Source organism: Echinops telfairi, unplaced genomic scaffold (genome assembly GCF_000313985.2).
Source record: "Echinops telfairi isolate 266 unplaced genomic scaffold, ASM31398v2 ScPeMD7_3533;HRSCAF=4204_0, whole genome shotgun sequence".
Classification (NCBI taxonomy): Eukaryota; Metazoa; Chordata; class Mammalia; order Afrosoricida; family Tenrecidae; genus Echinops; species Echinops telfairi.
The window spans coordinates 15,580,041-15,597,710 of record NW_022107431.1 but is presented as its reverse complement, the minus strand read 5'-3'; the positions used below and the strand labels follow the sequence as shown (position 1 = coordinate 15,597,710).

At 40.0% G+C, this 17,670-nt stretch overlaps 1 protein-coding gene across 1 annotated transcript in view; it reads left to right on the top strand.

Annotated features, from left to right (window-relative positions):
- Window positions 1-17,091, top strand: part of MYCT1 (MYC target 1) — a 31,333-nt gene extending 14,242 nt beyond the window's left edge. Inside the window, exon 2 of the mRNA XM_004701945.2 lies at window positions 14,387-17,091. Within this exon, the coding sequence (XP_004702002.1) occupies window positions 14,387-14,895 (509 nt within the window). The 3' untranslated portion in view covers window positions 14,896-17,091. The remainder of the gene's footprint in view (window positions 1-14,386) is intronic.
- Window positions 17,092-17,670: the final 579 nt, after the last annotated feature.

Sequence of the window (17,670 nt, the reverse complement as noted above, 5' to 3'; positions counted from 1 at the left end):
GCATGTTGAGGCGATTAATGCTATCCTAACTGTGATCTTTGTCAGCAGATGCTTTAAGTCCTCTTGGCTTTCAGCAAACTAGGTCATTAACTTAGAAAGAAAAAGAAATAAAGATCCAGAGTGCTGATAAGGCATTTGGATAGACTAGGATGTCATTTGATACAGGGGGTTCGTATAGACTTCAATGAGGAGGTGACACCTGTGCAAAGACCTGAAATTAGCCCTGCAGATATCTGAGGGGGGAAACACTCCAAGCAGGGCCAATAGCCAGCACGTCTTGGGGGTTAAAAGAGTGGCAAGCAGGGCAGTGCGACTGAAGTGGACCCACCAAGGGAAGGCTGGGAAGAGGTATGCTCCCGTCACTGGGAACCTATCAAGTCAGGTCTGTGGGCAGGAACAGGGGTTAGACTGTTCCTCTGAAAGAAATGGAGGGTTCTGAAGAGAAGGGTTCGGTGGCTTGGCTTATGCTCTGCCTGCTGGATTGAAAACAGAGTGGTGACTCGGGGCACGGAGAGCAGTAGGAAGACCAGTTCAGAGGCTAAGGTAATTTTCATATTCCATGCCAGAGATGGTGGCCACTAGGACCTTGGGAATAGTGGAGGAGATGGATGGAAGAAATCGATTTCTGGATATAGTTTGAAAATAGAACAATTTGAATTTCTGGAAACATGAGGTCCACATAGAAAACACTCCTTATGCTTTAACTTATTTTAATCGATCAAAATTTTGTTCCCTAAATATTCTCTTTAAAACCAATTACCTCGAAGTCTTCCTATTTGAAACCAATCTTCCCAAACACTCTGGGTCCCAAGAACTATATAAATTTTCCTTGCTTAGTAATAGCAGAGCTTTTGATTCTTATAACTGTAATAGATTTGCTGCTGCCAAAGATGAAATCAATTTTCAAAAGTTGGAATTATTCAATTTCAGACCACTAGAGGGTGAGCTTTACTAACTTTTAATACTAGGAACAGCATTTGAGGTATTGATAGATTTACTGAAAATAAAGTTTGATATGAGATTTGAGGGTGTGATGAACCGCATGACTAAATGTGATGTCGGTGGTTCAAACCCACCAGCTACTGCTCAGGAGAAAGAGGAAGCTATGTGCTCTTGTAGTTATGTCAATGGTAGTGGAATTTTTGGAAAAGGATGTCAATCATCATTGTACAATATGAAGACTATAATCAATGGCAATGAATTATACGAGTAGCAGTTGTGGAATTGGAAGATATTTCGTTGTGTGTATTTTTACCACAGCTAGGAAACATGAATAACAATAAGTACAAGGAAAAAGAAAATGTTCTATAATTGAATATAGTGACAATTGTACAACTCTTCTTGATATTGTTGAATTATTTAATTGTATGCTGTGGGTAGAGTACTAATAAAACTGTTTAAAAAAAGATTTACGGCCTGGGAAACCCTATGTAAATCACTACAAATCAAAAGAAAATGGATGACAGTGCGTTTTGGCAGAGTAACTGTGGTAGTTACATAATCTGTTGTCAATTTGAGACTTCAGAATGAAGTAAATCAGGTCGCAGCTTGATGACCTCATTTGGAGGTGCTAAGGAGATAAATAACTCACTGGAGTCAGGACACATGCTCACTCCCTGCAGACAAGACACATGGAGGTACACTAGAGCCCTGGAGTTGGAGGACCCATGTGGAGACCCCTGCCAGTGTTGAGATGTTTTCACCACCACAGGAACCATAAGATTTTCCAACCACTGGCCTGTGATCTTCCTGCATTTGGCATCAATGCATGTGCTGTGTGAATCCGATGAGGAATTTATAGACTGGTATCAGACATATGGGCTAATATTGGACTTATGAACTTGAACTGGACTGGGCTGGAATGCTTTTTTAAGATACAATTACTCTTTCATATGAAACTCTTCCTTATACACTTATGAGCGGTCATGAATTTGTTTCTCTAGTCTGCCTGGACTAACACAATAACTATTATTATTAGATCAAAAAATGATAAAATGATTTGAGTAAGTATGCAAATCTTATTAACAGCTTTAACTCATTGAGGGTTTTCTGGGTGGCTCTCTTAGTTGTAAAGACACCATTTAGTATAACAATGCCTACATATATGATTTGGGGATACCTTACCGATATCAAATTTTATTTCTTTTATCTTCAAAAGTATTTTGAATACTTTTAATGCACTTTAATACATTTAAAATGCATTTTTAAACTAGTAATTTTATGTACTTGGTTATATCAAGTACATCAAGAAAAAGTATGATTCCTGTTTTTCTTAAACTGATGAGAAAATATCGGCAAATGATCCTCAACAGAAAGGTGGGTGAAGCGGGACATCAGCTAGTGTAAGACATGAAAAAGTAATAATAATTTATAAATTATCAAGGGCTCATGAGGGAGGGAAGGTGGGAGAGGGAGGGAAACAATGAGGAGCTGATACCAAGGGCTCAAGGAGAAAGAAAATGTTTTGAGAATGATGATGGCAACAAATGTACAAATGTGCTTGACACATGGATGGATGGATGGATTGTGATAAGAGTTGTATGAGCCCCCAATAAAATGATTAAAAAAAATGATCCTCAAAGAAGGAATAGCTAAGTCAATGTCTCTGTTTTCTCAGATACATTTCTTTTATAGAAACCTAAAGTAAAACGCTACCAAAATGTATTGCCCAGTGCCTATTTCATTGGAATTATGTATACGAACATTTTATGGCCAATATTTGCTGTTTTCATAACATATATTTCCGGGTTCTGAAGTTTTAGTCAGAAAACTATTCATCACTTATTTTAACTTATTTATAACAGCCCTAGAAAATATCATGGTTTTAAATCAGATTTATTCCTCGTGACTTTTCTTAAATTCCTACCATTATCATGGCAGTTTGCATGTTTGTATTAAAGGCAGAGTTTCAAGACGGATAAATATTTGCAATATTTCACTTACGTCTCAGAATTTCTTATATTGATATTTTCATTTTTAACTACTTTAAAATGCATTCATAAGTTGCTAAGAATTTTTACAATCATTTCTGCAATTATTGGGATAGGATAACTACCTTTATGGGCTAAGGAGTCATTTTCCACGTACACAAACCTCACTGAATAACAAAAACTAAGAAAATCTTTATGAAAGGTAATATAATACTTAGATTTTTTTGTTATTTTATCACTTTTGGAGCTCTATCTTAACCTACTCCATATTCACTCAAAATTGTACATTGCTTACCATTAGTGTTCATCATCTGTCTGTCATTTGTAGTATTGTGGTGCTAGAAGTATTGCCCCTGGTATTTCAAACACCGGCAAGGGTCATGTGTAGTAGACAAGCTTCAGTGGAGCTCCCAATTTAAACAGACTGGGAAGAAGGTTCTGGGGACCTATTGAAAAAACACTAGTGCAAACCCTGTGCATGATGATGTACCATCGTGTGCTCCCTTTAATACAAACATGCAAACTGCAGTCATAATTGTAGAAATGTAAGAAAAACCATGAGAAGTAAATAAAAAAAAGGATGGTTATTTCAGGGCAATTATAATAAGTTAACATAAATTTCCAGGGTTAATAATTTCCTGACTAAAACTTCTGAAAACAGAAAAATACATAATAAAAGCAGCAAATATTGACAGAACATTTTCATATATAGAATTCCCTATAGGATGAAACATATAGGGCAGGGCAGAGCTGCCCTGTGCATTTGCAAATCTTTAACTCTATACAGGAGAAGAAAACTCATTTTTCTCTCACAGAGTGGCTGGTGGTTTTGAACTGCTGACCATGCTGTTGGCAGCCCCATGCATAACTGTTAGGACACCAGGGCTCCTCCTGAAGTCCCCTGTTGTCGTTAGATGTCTCTAGTCACTTCCGACCCATAGCAACCCTATGCACAACAGAGTGTAACACTGCCTGGTCCTGCACTGTCCGCACAATTTCTCCTGTGCTTGAGCTGATGGCAGCAATCCATCTTCTGGAGGGGCTTCCTCTCTTTCACTGTCTCTCTACTGTGCCAAGCATGATGCCCGTCTGCAGGCATTGGTCTCTGGTAGCTATGTCACTGGAATTTCAAATGACCAACAGCGTCACCCAAAGTGAGCAGGTTTCAGTAGAGCTTCTAGACTACAAACAAACTATGAAAAAGAAATTGGTTGCCCACCTCAGAGAAATTAGCTGCAGAAGTCCCATAGTATATCTAATATTACTGTTTTATCTGAGTATAATATGCACTCCTTTCTACTTAGCAACATAGTTATGTTCCAAAGATCAGGTCATTATGCAGACATCAACAGTATGAGAAAATGTAGGATAATCACATCACACCACATCACATCATGGAAGATGATTATATCATTACATGAATGCCAGATGATATAATTATATAATGGCCACATTTCATCATTATAACTTCCAAATTATATCAGTACATAACAGTAAAAACACCGAAAGTAATAATTCAGCTAGGTTGACATCTAACTTTGATCACGACAGCCAGCTTTGCTCTAACCTCAGACCTCAGCTTTTGTCACGTGGATATGTATGTTGCTAATATGCAAAGCAGATGCAGATGACTTAATATTGTCATCATACAAAATGTCAGATGAGTTAGTAGATAAGGGAGGAATATAAGTATATGCATACATTCTTTCAAACATATGACCATAAAATCTACGTTAATAATTATACGCTCTAGATATTCTATATTCTTATTTATTTCTAACTTGTCTTTCTCAGTTGTGTGTTGAAGGCCCCTACTGTTTATGCTTCTCAGTCTGTTTCTTTGTGGCTCTTGCAGTTTTTGTCTTATAATACTGGTTCTGTGTCATTTAGTACAGACCAAAGTCAAATCTATTGTTATCAAGTTGATCCCAATTCATAATAGTCCAGTAGGACAGCAGAATTGCCCAATAGGCTATAAATAGTTTTAAAACTGTTTTAAAGGCTATAAATTTTTAAAGGCTATAAAGTTTCCAAGGCTATAAATAGTTTTAAAACTGTTTTATTAGCACTTCATCCACATGTCATACAATTCAATCGTATCAAGAAGAGTTGTGCAATTATCACCACATTCAATTCTAAAACATTTTTTTCTTCCTTGTACTCATTGTTATTCATGTAGTTTTTTTTCTATTTGTGGAAAAACAATACATAAGAAAACACTCTCCAATTCCAATTGCACAACTTCTACATGCATAAGTTAGTGCCATTGATTATACTCTTTGTATTGTAAACAATTATTGACATCCCTTTCCAAATTATTACACCACCATTAAAATAAGCTCAATGCCCCCTAAGCAAAAACTCTTCCTCCTGCACGCATGGTATCACTGGTCACGTGTGATTTCTTTTCTTTCTTTTTTTTTTTAACATTTTATTAGGGGCTCATACAACTGTTATCCCAATCCATACACACATCAATTGTGTAAAGCGCATTTGTATATCGTTTCTCAAAACATTTTCTCTCCATTTAAACCCCCGACATTAGGTCCTCATTTTTCCCCTCCCTTCTTTCTTTTTTCTTTTTAAAGTCGTTTGCTTGATATAGATTTCACATATCCTACACTTCCATGGTTAAATTGTTTTGAAAAAGAGTTGTATATACAGCATTACAATCAGTTCTAGTGCTCCCTCTCCCCTCCCACATTTAGTGTTTGCTCCCCAAATCACCTCACCCTCCTAACCCCTAACCCCCCTCCACATCCCGGTAAACCATTGTATTAGTTACTGTCTCCTATGCATTAAATCCTTCTATGATTTACAACCTGGGAAACCCAACAATAAACAAAGCCAAAATAAAATGGCAATACAATACAAACAATACAAATAAAGGGTAAGAAAGAACAGTCCATCATCAGTATTTTAAAAAGCCAGAAAAGAAATTTCTATCGTGGAACAAGAGAGAAATATTTGAGCCTAGAGCAAATTCAGGCTGGGTCAAGAGGGAGATCATCTGACCAAGTATCATGTTGCACCATGGTTAGCTCCTCCATTATCAAGTTTACAATAGTCTCACAGTAAAGCTGTTTGAGTCCCTGGCCTGTGGCTGGAGGGGATCTGCCCGAGGCTTCATCTGACTAGATCATCTGCAGATAGATTTTGGGCTCCCACTGTCTTCCACAGCCTTCTACAAATTGGGTGTTCACAATTTCAGCTCCAATACTTTCCCCATCATAGTTGGAATTTGTTCTTTGTCATCTTTGGATCACAAAGCTGGTGTGCTTCCGTATGCACTTGGTTGATGCCTCAGATGACTGCTGCTTTGAGTAAAATAAAGCCAGAATGCAATACGCCACTTTTTCTGAAGTATTCCTCATTCACTGTCCAGTTTGCAAATGCAAATGAGACTTCTGAAAATACCATGGCTTGGGGCCAGGGGCCACCTTAGCTTTCAAGGTGATATTTTATTCTTCGATACTTGTCCAAGGAATCTTTTGTACTCAATTTGTCCAACCCAAAATGCTGCCGTATCTTTTGTCTGCTACTTCCAGTAATATTGATTGGTGATCCAAGGAAACTGACCATTTCAATCCTGTCTCAGTTTATCATAATGTTGTCTATTGGTCTACTTGTGAGTATTTTTACTTTTTAAAATTTTCCCTTTTATATTTTAAGTTGTACTTCTTACTAAATGCTGAAGCCTTTGATTTTCATCAGCAAATACTTCAAGTTCTCTCCACTTTCAGCAAGCAAGGCTGTGTTTTCTGCCATCACAGGTGGTTAATAGACCTTCCTGTAATTCTGCTGCTACATTCTTCTGCATATCCTTCAGCTTTTCCATTGATGTTCTCAGCATACAGATGGAATAAGTATGGCAAAAGATACAACCCAGACAGATACTTTTCCTGATTTTAAACCATGCAGCATTCCCTTGTTCTATTTGAATAACTGTTTCTTGGTCTATGTAGATTCTGCACAATGGAGTTTGGAATTTGCATTCTTCTCAATATCATCCATAGTTTGTTATGATCCACACGGGGGGAAGCTTTTGTGTGGTCAATAAAGCACATGTGAACATCGTTCTAGTATTCTCTCTTTTCACTAAAAGTCCACCTGACATCGGCAGTGGTGTTCCCCAGGCCACGTCCTCTTCTGAGTCTGTCCTAATGGCTGAATACTCACTGTGAGTGCATTATTGCAACTGATTCTGAAGTATCTTCAGCACAATTTTACCTCCATGTGATATTAATGATACTTGAAAATGTCCACATTGATTCCTCAGTTACCATGTTCTGAAATGGACACAGATATGAATTTCTTCCAGGTGATTTTTCAGGTAATTATCTTCCCAATTTAATGGTTTGGACTTCCAGTGCTTCCTGTGCTACACCAGCTTGTTGAAACATTTCAATTGGTTTTCTGTCAATTCCTGAAGCCTTGTTGTTTGCTAAGGGCTTCAGTGTAGCGCGGACTTCTTTCTTCAATATTTCCAACGCATAAACCAAAAACTAAATTCACTGTCATCAAGTCAATTTTGTCTCATAGTGACTGTGTTAGTCCATGTTGACTAGAACAACAAATTCACTGACATTCATATGTAAGACGGTTTTATTTTTAAATTTTTAAAAATACAAATTATCACAGTCCATACATACATCAATTGTGTATAGCATATTTGTACATTCATTGCCCTCATCGTTTTCAAAACATTCGCTCTCCACTTAAGCCCCTGGCATCAGATCCTCATTTTTCCTCTCCCTCCCCCTCCCTCATGAACCCTTGATAATTTATAAATTATTATTTTGTCATATCTTGCCCTGTCCGATGTCTCCCTTCACCCACTTTTCTGTTGTCCGTCCCCCAGGGAGGAGGTCACATATAGTTCCTTGTAATCGGTTCCCCCTTTCCAACCCACCCTCCCTCTACGCTCCCAGTATCGCCACTCACACCACTGGTCCTGAAGGGGTCATCTGCCCTGGTTTCCCTGTTTCCAGTTCTTAAGAGAGAGTTTTATATTCAAGAGTAATTTACTTTAAGAAAACACTCCGACCCAGTCTTTAACAAGTCCAAGTTTGATATTAGCCCATAAGTCCGATATTAGCCCATGTATCCCATCCTAGTCCATAAATTCTTCAACAGACTCATGCAGCACATGCCATGATGCTGAAAGCAGGAAGATCACAGGCCAGTAGGTGAAAAGTCTTGTGGAAGCATCTCTGTGCTGGCATGGTCTCCACATGGTTTCTCCAGCTCCAGGGCTCTGGCCGCCATCAGCATGGCTCCATAGGGCTTATCAGCAGGAAGAGAAGCCTTTAGAGTGCATGTCCCGCCTCCAGGGAAGAAGCCAGGAGTTCCCAGAATCCTCAGGAGATGGCCACGCCCACCACGCCCACACAGAGGCACCATTGGCTATGACCTGACTGACAGCCTAGATTCCACCCCTTTGCTCAAGTTGACAGGAAATGATGTAACTGCCACAGTGACCCTCCAGGGCAGGGTAGAACTGCCCCTGTGGGCTCCTGAGCCTAACATTTCACAGGAGTAAAAATCCTCCTCCTTCTCCAGAGGACTGGCTGGTGGTCTCAAAGTGCTAAACTTGTAGTTAGCCAGCTCAGTGCATAGTGGCTACACCACCAGTCTCCTCTTTGAGGCATAATTATTTGTAATTGTTCTATCTTTGTTTTTATTTTTTTTACTTTTAGTATTAAAAGGGCCCTTCTTTATAATCATTAATGCTTTTTCAGTTTGAATTTTAGACTGTCTGTTATCAGATTGACTATCACCGCTTTCTTATTGCTTTTATTTTCTTGGTATATCTTTGTGGGTTTTTTTTACTTGGTTTATATCGTATCATCTTTTTAGGTATTATTGTTGTTGTGACTAGGGGCTATTGAGCCATTGACTCATAGCAACCCTGTGTACAACAGAGTGAAACATCACACTGTCTTGCACCATCCTCACTATCGTTCTTATGATTGAGCTAATTTTTGCAACTAGGATGTTAATTCATTTCTTTCCCCTGGCCTTTCATTTTGCCAGGCATGATATCTTTTTCCAGGTACCGGTCTCTCCTGATAACACACCCAAAATATCTGAGATAAAGTCTCACTATCCTTGCTTCTAAAAAGCATTCTTGCTGTATTTCTCCCAAGACCTCTGTCCTTCTTGGCAGTCCAAGTTACTTTCAATATTCTTCATCAGTCCCATAATTCAAATGCATAGATTCTTCATCATTCTTCCTTATCCCACCCCCAACTCTCACACGCATATGAAGTGACTGAAAATGCTATGGCTTGGTCTAGGTGCACCATAGTCCTCAATGAGACATCTTGCATAGAGATTTTGTGCAGCAGGTTTACCTAATGTAGCATTCCTTTTGATCCCTTGACTACTGCTTCTACAACCGTTGATGGTGGATCGAGGAAAGAAAAAATCCTTGACGACTTCAGTCTTTCCTCTGTCTATCATGATATTACCTGTTGGTTCAATTGGGAGGATTTTTGTTTTCTTTACATTGAGTTGCAATCCATATGGAAGGTTGCAGTCTCTGATCTATGTAGGTTTATCTCTTGTATTTACATACTGAATGGTTGAGTTTTATTCTGTCAATCAAATTGAAATATTTTTATTCAATAAATTATTCTATTTCATATGTATTACCTGTACTTATGATGTTAACTCAGTAATATTCTGTTATAATTAGTATATTGATTATCATATAAAATAATAAAATTTCCATCTGTTTTTTTATTTTAATATTTAGAAAAAACATTTTTGTACTACCAGTTAGACATGACTTTATTCTTCTGTTTTGTTTTTAAATTTATTAAATTTTCCTCCCCCCCATCTACTTTATCTGTTCTTATGGTAGCCATCGATTCACCCCTATTACCAAATGATTATGAAGGGACTTACTCTATCTCTTTATACTTCTCTGTCTTCAGAAGGGCTTATTTGTATTATTTAGATCTTATTTAAGAAAAATATTGATACAAAGTGTTTAACAGATGTAACTGTAGATTTTAGACAAACAAATGTGGGGACAAGGTAGGAAAATAATACATTATATGATACACATTGTAGGGCATTGGTAATTCTTCAATAAACTGGGAAACCTAAGAGAAATGATAAATAAAATAAAATGAAGCAGAAATAAGAAAATAATAATAACATAAAGATAAGAATCAAGATTAAGAATGAAAAGACAACCAATAATATTTTAAAATGCCAGAGAAGAAATTTCTGTCATGGAACAAGCAGCAAATATTTAAATCTAGAGCAAATTCAGGTTGGGTTAAGAGGGAGGTCAACTGACCAAGTATCATATTATATCATGGTTTGATCCATCATAATCAAAGAAAATGTTGTAACTTTTCTGATAGTACTTTGGGGTGGTTTTTTTTTTTTTTTTCATTCTCTTTATTCTTGGGTTTCCTTTTCTCCTTATTATTTCCCCTTTTGTGCTCTTAGTATTTTAGGTTCTGATTTCATAGTGTTTTCTCTCTTCCTCAGGTGCAACCTGGGGCACATTTAGTCTATTTGTGATGACTGCTACAGTGCCACTTAGTCTCGTTTGACTTTGCTCGATTTTAAGGGACAGCTTCTTACCAGACAAAGCGTTGGAATTTCATTTTGTCTTTTTTTTATCCCCAACAGTTTTTTTGGCACTTAATTTACATATCATACCATTGAATAGTTCAATCATTCAATCATATCGAGTGGAATTGTCCAATCAGCACCACATCGATCTTAGAGCATCCCACCCCCATAGTTAAACAGCCTCTAAAATGAGCTGTCAATCACAATTAGTGCTGGTGCTCTTCTCCCCTCTCCCCTTCATTATTGACTCCCAAGATCCCCTTTCCCTCCCTATCAGCTGGCCTGACCCCGGCATTCCCTATAACTCCTTTTATCCGTTATTATCATTATGCATCCACTCCTCCTGTGCTTCACAGCTGGGATATCCAACAGAAAACAAATCACACTAAGTATAAAGACAAAAATACAAATAATGCATGAGAAGGAGAAGACCCCCGTCGACATTCAGAAACCAGGGAAGCAATTTCTATCCTAGAACAAATAAGGGATGCTTACATATTTTGTCTTTTATGGTTGCAGTAGTAACTTTTTTAGTGATGAAAACCATACCTCTGAATTTCTGTGACCAGGGCTGGTGGTTGGGGGTGAGTTTGAGATCCTTAGTTAAAGCATCCCCTCTTATTTCTGTAGTCGGGTGTTTTGAGTAGTAGAGTTCTAAAGCTGCAGTGTCTAAGGGAGGTAGGGATGAGGTCCCTTTGATTGTGTGTTAGGGCTCTCTAGAGAAACAAAACCAAAATGCTAATAATTTTATATATATTTATACAGATAGACAGATAGATAGATAACATAAGAAATAAACAATTAAATTATAAAGCAGTACAAATGTCTCAGTGCAACTCACTCCTGTGAGGCAGTTGTGAGACACTGGCAGTCCTTCATGTCTTGAGGACTGCTGGGTAATCCTTTATAGAGCAATTCAGGCTGTCTGGGCACAGGCAGCACACAGCAAGGCAGGTCACCAACAGTCAGCCAAATGACAAGGTCTGACCATCCCCAGCTCAAGAGATATAAATTCCAATCGTGTGGCGGAGCAGGTCTTGAAGGAACCTCAAATTACAGCAACACAGTCCACGGGTTAGGTGTCCCACAGGTAGTGTAGCTTGCAAATGGAGGCACAGAACAAGCAAGGCAGCCACACACTGGTCCGATGATCAAAGAGCAAGAGACAAGAAAGGCGAGGCTCACCGAGCCATTTATCTCTCCGTCCTTCAATTAATCCCATGTGTGCTTATCGGCCAGGTTGGCACAATAAACTAACTACCTCAGATTGCTTCTGATTTCCTTTTGTCATGAAGCATTTTCAGTCTTATCTTCCTTCTTTATTGATGGTCCCCTTCATTGGATGGCTTCCCAACAAAGCACCTCTCCTTTTCTCTTTTTATAATAAAAACATTTACTTTTGATCATTTACATATATTATAATTTCTCCACTTCAAATGTACAATAAATGCCTTCTTTCATAGTCACTCCTAGGAGGTTCAGGGTAGTGGTACAAATGCCCACGGTCTCTGGGCTGGTAGTTTGTGACCACCAGAGGTTCCTTAGTAGAAAGCCTTTGCAATCTACATCTGAAATCTCATAGAGTTCTTCTCTAGCAAAAAGGGGTTACCATGAGCTGACATGGACCCAACAACAACTAATTTCGTTTGGCTGGTTTCTTCTAAAGGAGCCCTGGTGGCACAGTGGTTATGTATTGGGCTATGATCTGAAAGGTCGATGATTCAAAAACCACCAGCCAACTCCTCGGGAGAAATATGGAGCTTTCTACTCTCATAAACTGTTAGAGTCTTAGAAACTCAGAAGGGCAGTTCTACCCTGTCCTACAAGGTCCTTCCCTATAAGTCATCATCGACTCAATGGCTGTACGTTTGGTTTGGGTTTGGGTTTATTATAGTCTCTGAATAGTGCCACAATCACAATATACTTGGAAATAATTCACACACATAAATTGTATCCACTAGTAGTCTCTTCCATTCTCTCTTACCCCAACTGCCAGTAATCACTAACCTACATGCTATAGTTTTACCTGCATGAGACATTTCCTACAAATGCATTTATATTACACGTGGCCTTGTATGAATGGCTCTTTACCTTTATCTTTAGAAGTAGAGTAGGAATTACTGTCCCAGACTGTCCCCCTCTCGTTCCTACCCTCCCTTATAATTCCTGTCCATTAGGTAGTGTGTCCCTGTGCCAATATATTTGTTATCACTTTCCACAGTTGTGCTTACTTTCCATGAAGGCTTGTGGGAAGGAAGTATAACAGATAATTCATTGGCATCTACTTGTTTTCCTGTTAAATTGTCCAGCTAACTTTAGGTTTGAGTGTCCTTTGTCTTTTAGTTAGGCTGAAGGCATACATTTGGTACAGTTTTATTTGTTTCTATTGGTCTCGGTTGTTTTCAAACAGAATTTGGAATTTCTGGTTTATATGACTGTCATTTCCTTGTCAACCCAGTATTCTAACAACATCCTTTTTAGCCAAATTTGGGGTTCTAAATATTTGGGATACTGAGAGTTGCAAGTTAATCTGGAACTGTGCTTTAGCACTGAGAAAACTCATTATAAGGCTCTGACTGTATTTGCTTGCTTTTATCTTGATAGGCCATAAACCTATGAAATCCTTGTCTTAAAGTGATTGCATTTTAAGGCTATGACTCAATATTGTTCTACCCTGTCCTAGAGGGTCTGTATGATCGGCATCGGCTCTATGGTGTGAGGAAGTGGGGGGAAGCAGAAGCTAAGCTACCAGTTTCAACCAAGAGTGAAATTTTAGTTCAAAAGGACAGGTGGCAAGGCAGAGTTTCCATTGTCTACTTTTTTTTAATTCCCCAGAACAGGAAGCCTAAGCAAATGCAGTTTCTATGAATTGGAGGATAAAATGGGGAGCAGGGAGCCTATGGTGCTTCAGAGACAGGAATTCCATGACCACATCCATGGCATGATAACAGCATGAGCTGGAAGCTGGTGACTCAGAAAGAGCCCAGTTGTCTCCGTAGGTCATGTCACCAGGAGTCAATTCCAGGTGACAGCTCAGGAGTTCAGGAAAAGGGGCATTCATCAGTCATCCCAACAGATGGGGCTAATCCGGCACGTGCTGTCTCCCGGGTGACTCCAGGAAGCCTGCAGGTGGGCGATAGGCCCAAAGCTGATAAATGCCAGCAGAGAGACATGAGCAAGGCAAGGGCAATGAGACCATGAGGCTGTTAGACAGCTGGGCACCTGCGTTAGTACTGTGACTCAAAAGGAAGTCATCCTCAGACAGCTTTTGTAACTGAAAATAAAATAAAATCTAAAGCTAAACCACGCAGCTCTTCTTACTTCCTGTTTCTTAGAGATGATAACATAGCAGGAGGAACTAGAGAGATCAGGCTTGCTGCTCACATCAAGGGTCACACCCTCGGAAATCCACAGGAGCAGTTCTCCTCTGTCCTATGGGATTAGCCCTTGGCAGTGAGGACCCTGGAGATCACAGGGGAACATCACCTGCGCTCTGGCTTCATTAATGTGTGGAAGCATTCCTCACGAAAACGTCACTGCCAGAGTCAATTCCGACTCACAGCGACTCTACAGTCAGGGTAGAACTGGGCCCTGTGAGTTTCCCAGACAAGCCCTTCAGTGCCACAGAAAGCTTTGTCTTTCTCCCAAGGTGGTTTCGAACTGCGGGCCTTGCAGTTAGCCGCCCAACTGGTAACCACTCCACCTCTTCCAATTGTTCCCTAGCACCCAGGACCACCTTGTGTTTCCCCATTTCAAAGTAGGTTGATGATATTTTCAGCATGCTACTGTCTGACATCTCTTTTTCGTGGAATGCCTATTTAAAACGTGGTTCGGCTTGTTTCCCGCCTGCTTTGTTTCAGAGGACGTCCTGATATCCTTCACCGTGTCCATGGCGATCGGACTGGTGATCGGAGGCTGTTTCTGGGCGCTGCTGGTTTGCTTGTCTCGGAGAAGAGCCAGCGCTCCCATCTCGCAGTGGAGCCCCAGCAGGCGCTCGCGGTCCTACCACCAGGGACTGCACCGGAGCGGCTTTTACCGCCACAGCGGCTGCGAACGACGCAGCAACCTCAGCCTGGCCAGCCTCACGTTCCAGCGACAAGCGTCCGCGGAGCAAGCAAATTCTTTCCCACGAAAATCCAGTTTCAGGGCCTCTACTTTCCATCCCTTTCTGCAATGCCCGCCGCTTCCCGTGGAAACGGACAGTCACTTGATGACACTCCCTGCTTCCAGCGCTTCGCCCACCAGCAACTCGTCCCCAAGCCTGGGCCGCCCGGATGCCCACTGGTCCAGCAACAATCTCCGCATCGCCTTCTCCACCCCGCCCCCGCCGGCCTATGAGTCTATCATAAAGGCTTTCCCAGATTCTTGAGTAGGGGGAGCGGGGGTATTTTTCTTTTCTCTGGTTCTTTTATTTTCCTGTATTTTATTGGGAGGGAATAATATTTTATTATTAAATTGACTCCGCAGAAGGTTGAGCTCACGGCTCAAAGAACGAAGGGGTTTCTGAGCTGAACATACGCTCCCCGGAGTTGGACATTATCCATAGAATACCATCTCTTTGAATACATTTGGGTGTGTATGTTGCAAAGGAAAGTAACGAAATAAGTGTGTATTTATATGTTTGATACTCAAGATAGTGGTTCAGATCTATAAAGAAGCCGTGGTGCCATGTGTATGTGTATACTGAGCTAAAATGCTAGCTATAAGTGGTTCACAGACCTCGTTTATTTCCCAACGTGGCTGGAAAGGATGGAGGGGATCACTGGGTCATCTTTTATACAAATATTCTGCCCCACAGAATTGTAATTTTACTTTCGGGATGTTTAATGACTTTTACGCAGCAGAACGTGACCGTGTCAGAAATGAGGGTTTCTTGATTTCCTCGGTGTGTGAGAAGTCAGGGGCTCAAACATAGGAGGCGGAAGGCGGCTGGTGTCTCGCTATCGCGTACTGTCCGGTTCTTCAGAACCCATGTGGCAGAGGAGACCTGCCCCATATGGGTTTTCTCAACTGTGGTCTTCATGGAAGAAGACTACAGGCCTTTCTCCCATCAATCTATGTTTAGCAGGCACGTACTTCACTGCTGACCCCACCAGGGCTCTTGTTTGAGGTTATCAAAAACACACAAACAATCAAGAATCCTCACTGCCAGGGAGCCGAGTCGCTTTGATTTGGAAACGTACTTTCCCCCAGGCACCCGCTTTTGACCCTTTCCCCAAGAAGAGTTTCCCTACTTCCCGGAGGGAGAACTCCTCTGATGTCCTAAGATGATCATAGAATGAGCCTTCACTTTTGTCGTTTTGCTACGTTGCTACAAATACAGCACCAACCCACATCGATTTGACCTAAAAACACACTTTGACATTTTTCTTAAGGGACAAGTTGGGGTTTTTTTAAGCATTTTTATTTTCCATGCTTATATCTAGAAACAAGGAAAACCAGTTACTCTCGGAATCATCTTTTGGTTCTTCGGAGATGGAAGAAGTAAGGGTCAGCTGGGTGACAGTGCTTGCTGTTGAAACGGAGGCTACCTTCCGGAGGCATTCTCCTTCCTGGGTCAATACAGCCTGCAGGTGTCATCCCTCATCTGCTCCTCGATGAATTCGGTGAATCCCAAATCTCTGAAGACCCTGTGCACACTAATAAAAGCATGCTGATGGTTGGTGCAGATACTTCTTTAAAAAGTCCACTTCCACAAGTAGCCACCCTCCTAAATGGGGGTGCCAGAGGGTTTCAGTGGCCAGATGCCTGATGCCCCCTTTTTGTTTTAGAACATGAGGTCACAGAGGGTATTGTTAACAAGGCCTATGGTTTTCTTCTGCTGTAGTGAGCCTTTTGTTACATTGCCTTTTGCTTGTTTCTCTGAATATTGGGACTTTCAGTGACAAAACTGACTCTTGTTTTCTGCAATGTGGTGGTCATAATTTTGTTTGGCTCAAGGATGTAACAATTCTTATGCAATAAAAGATTCTGCGTGGCATTCTCTTTATTAGTCTAATTTAGCTGGCACTATCCGTGGTTCCTCAGATGAGGAACAAAGACATCTCTAAGTGAGTGCTCTGATGCGATGTGACGGGAAGAAGGAGGGAAAGCGAGGAAGAGAGGAAGAAGGAAGAAAGGGAAAGAGAAGGAATGGGAGGGTGTCTCCCTAAATGATCAAATTAATTGTTAGTTGGTTTTTAACAAGGAAATTTAAAGTTTTCATAGGCCAAGTATGATTTTAACAGCCTGTTAATTTAGTAACGACCATTTCTCTCTCTCTCTTTTTACTTTAATGTGAGAATTAAGCAAAGTGTATGATTTTTGTCTAGAATTTATACTGGCAGTAAAAACTGCTTTATGTCTCTCAAATTAAGGAAACAAGAGCCGAGGTTTCCCAGCTGTGTGTAACCATCTGGCTGAATTGCTGCCTCCCTCTGTCCTGAGCGACCCAATAGTCACAATGAGTGTCTTCATAGATACTGTTTAGTGGAAGAAATGTGAAATCAGAGCAAAAACTGGAGAGGTTTATTTTGGTTGTGATTCCTTTGTTTTTTGATGATAAATAAAACGCAGCTGATGGCAAGTTTGGTGTACAGTGCATATGTTGAAACCAAAAGCAAGAGTGTAAGAAATTGTGAAATGCAGCTCTAGATTAAGGAAACACTTTTGAATAAAGACACATTTCAATCTATGGATCTATACACAGAACTAAAGTTTTATAACTTATTAAAATTAGTTGAATAAAAAAAGTATCCTTTTTAATTTGGTGTCTTAACCGAATGTAGACCATTCTTTGTAACCTAGAAGACTGAAATAAAACAATTCATTTTTTGCATGAATATGTACAAGATATAAAAATAAAGAAGATTTTTCAATAAGTTGAGGCCAATAGAAAATTAGTACGTTACTTGTTAAAAAGTGAAATTAAGAAATAACGAGAATGTTGATACAATGTGAAGAGTGTCCCCAATATCACTGATTGTTATGTGTAGAAACTGGGATACTAAGAAACCCCAAAACCAAGCTCACTGCAACACATCAATGCTGGCTATTTTTTTTAAACTTTATTTGGGGCCTTTACAACTCTTATCACAATCCATACATGCATCCATTGTGTCAAACACATCTGTACATATGCTGCCATCATCTTTTTCAAAACATC